Source organism: Phaseolus vulgaris, chromosome 7, assembly GCF_000499845.2.
Source record: "Phaseolus vulgaris cultivar G19833 chromosome 7, P. vulgaris v2.0, whole genome shotgun sequence".
Taxonomy (NCBI): domain Eukaryota; kingdom Viridiplantae; phylum Streptophyta; class Magnoliopsida; order Fabales; family Fabaceae; genus Phaseolus; species Phaseolus vulgaris.
In genome coordinates, this window is record NC_023753.2 from 7107205 (window position 1) to 7109708 (window position 2504).

Genomic DNA, 2504 nt, shown 5'->3' on the forward strand with positions numbered 1-2504 from the left:
TTTGTATAATGTACTTTTAGTTCTTTTTATCGTGTTTTTTTTGGTAGTATGTTATGGATGTGAAATATTAACTGCTTTTAAACTTTGTTGACAAAACGAACCAGTAGTTTTTAGTTGGTGGTGTTAGAAGTTAATTTTTTACATCGAAAAAGATTATTGTTGGAAATCGTGAAACTTGAACATTAACGTGAATGGTGAAAGTTTCTTTAATTGGTGAAGGGTATTTCATAGAATATTTATCTACGTTTGTTGTTAATTTATAGTAGTAGTTTTTTTTTTCCAAAAAAAGTTGTCTTTTATTTATTCGTAAAATTTTGAGATAACATAAATTATTTTTTATTACACTTTTATTTCTAGTTTTATCATACACTAATTGTTTGGAGAGTGAATATTGAAAAAATAAAAGAATAGATAACCTTTTTAAAATTAAATCGAAAATAAAATAATATATTTTTCTTCATCTGAAAGAACATTAAACAATTATTTTTGTACTGGTAGGCTAAAACCGAGAGGTTTAGGCCGAGAACAACATTGAGTAAACAAGGGAAAAAGGTTGAAACCGAGAGGTTTAAACCGAAACCTGAAAGGATAATAAAAATCATAATAAAGCCCAATTTAAATAAGGAACTTGCACAAGGGGGTGTAAAAGTAATAAAGAGGTGTGAGAAGAAAGTCCAAAAGTACTGTTGAAGGCCCATCAACGAAACCCTATAAATAGGAGGTCAGCACAAGAAAAAGGTAAGAGTGATTTTATCTGATGAACATTAAACCTTTTCTGACTTTGGCATCGGAGCGACTTGCAGGTGCCCCCCACCTGTTGTGAGGAGAAGCCGAGAGCACCAGCCGAGAGGAGAAGCCGAGAGTACCAGCCGAGAGGAGAAGCCGAGAGCACCAGCCGAGAGTACCAGCCGAGAGGAGAAGCCGATAGCACCATCAAGGAGAGAAGTACCCGGCCCAAGATAGTATTCAGCCCAAGATTGAAGGATTGGTCTTGATTAACCCATTTCAAGTGTTCTTGGTCCTTGTTGTAAGAACATTTTGGCGCCCACCGTGGGGCCGAGGGTCAGTTGAGAAGGGTTAAAGACAAGATGAGTCAAGGAGGAGAACAAGGTGGAGATCGGGAAGACAATGTTAACATGCCAATGGCAATGTTGGTCCAATTACAAAAAGAATTCGAGATGTTAAAAAAGAATAATGAAGAAGAATTGAGTATGTTAAGAGCCGAAAACGCACACATGAGGAGAAAGTTACAAGAGGAAACGGTTTTGAATTCATCTTTCGAAACTGTCCAACCGGGGATACAAGTGAACGAGAGGATGTATAATGAAAATTCTCAAACCAGAAGAAGATGGCTTGAAAACTCTGGGGTTTGTGCAGGAACATCTTCCAGAAAACATCCGTTTTATGATGTTATAGTCGATACTCCATTGCCTGACAATTGGAAGAACTTAACCATTGACAAATATGATGGAAGTACGGATCCTGATGAGCATATTGCAATATATACTACTCAAATCAGCTTGTATACATGGAATGATGCTGTTATGTGCAGAGTATTTCCTACAACTCTGAAAGGGGCAGCATTGAGCTGGTTTACACGCCTCCCACCTTGGAGTATAGATTGTTTTGATACGTTGATAGAAAAGTTCGGTGCTCAATTTGCAACTAGTCGTCCCCATCATTTAACGTCAATCGCCTTAGTGAACATAAGACAAGAGAAAGGAGAGTCTTTAAGAATGTTCATGGAACGTTTTGGAAAGGTTGCTTTGGGAATCCGAAATCTTAGTCCAGAGGTCACCATGCATCATATGATAACGGCATTAAAACCGGGACCATTTGCCGATAGTCTTTGCAAGAAACCTGCGATCAATCTGGATGAACTAAGGCAACGGGCATCAAAATTTATGCAAATGGAAGAATTAAGGGAGTTTCGAAACCAAGTAAGGGTTGATGGAGGCGAGAAGAGGGTGACAGAAAGAGAACATCCGCCTGTTGCAAGAAGAGCCCGAGAAGAATTCAGAGCTCGAAAGTTCCAGCAATACACACCTCTAAATACGAACAGAGCAAGAATTTTACAGGAAGCCATGGCAGCCGAAATAATACCATCACCAAGAAAAGCAAGAACACCAGAAAGGGCAGACCACACCAAACATTGTGAATATCATAAAAATCATGGTCATCATACAGAAGAATGTATTGGGTTGAAAGATAAAATAGAAGAGTTGATTCATGCCGGACAGTTAAAACGTTTTGTCTAAAGGGGAAATCCAAGAGTATGGTTAAGTCCAAAGAGAGATACGAGGGGGCGAGAGCTGGATGAAAGAAGGGTTGAAAGGTTGAAGAGGAGAGAAAAACAAGTGGAAAAAAGAGACGAAAGAAGGGTTGGAAGGCCAGACGAAAGAAGAGATAGAATCTATCAAAACACTCAATCAGTAAGACGAAGCAGAGAGCGAAGTTTGGGAAGACCGGTTAGGGGGTTTATAAATACGATCTCAGGAGGTTTT

The 2504-nt window shown here is 38.7% G+C and overlaps 1 protein-coding gene across 1 annotated transcript; it reads left to right on the forward strand.

Annotated features, from left to right (window-relative positions):
* The first annotated feature begins 1088 nt into the window (after positions 1 to 1088).
* LOC137828065 (uncharacterized) lies at positions 1089 to 2258 on the forward strand. Its single transcript, XM_068634484.1, has one exon. The coding sequence runs from the start codon at positions 1089 to 1091 to the stop codon at positions 2256 to 2258; it is 1170 nt and encodes a 389-aa protein (XP_068490585.1).
* Positions 2259 to 2504: the final 246 nt, after the last annotated feature.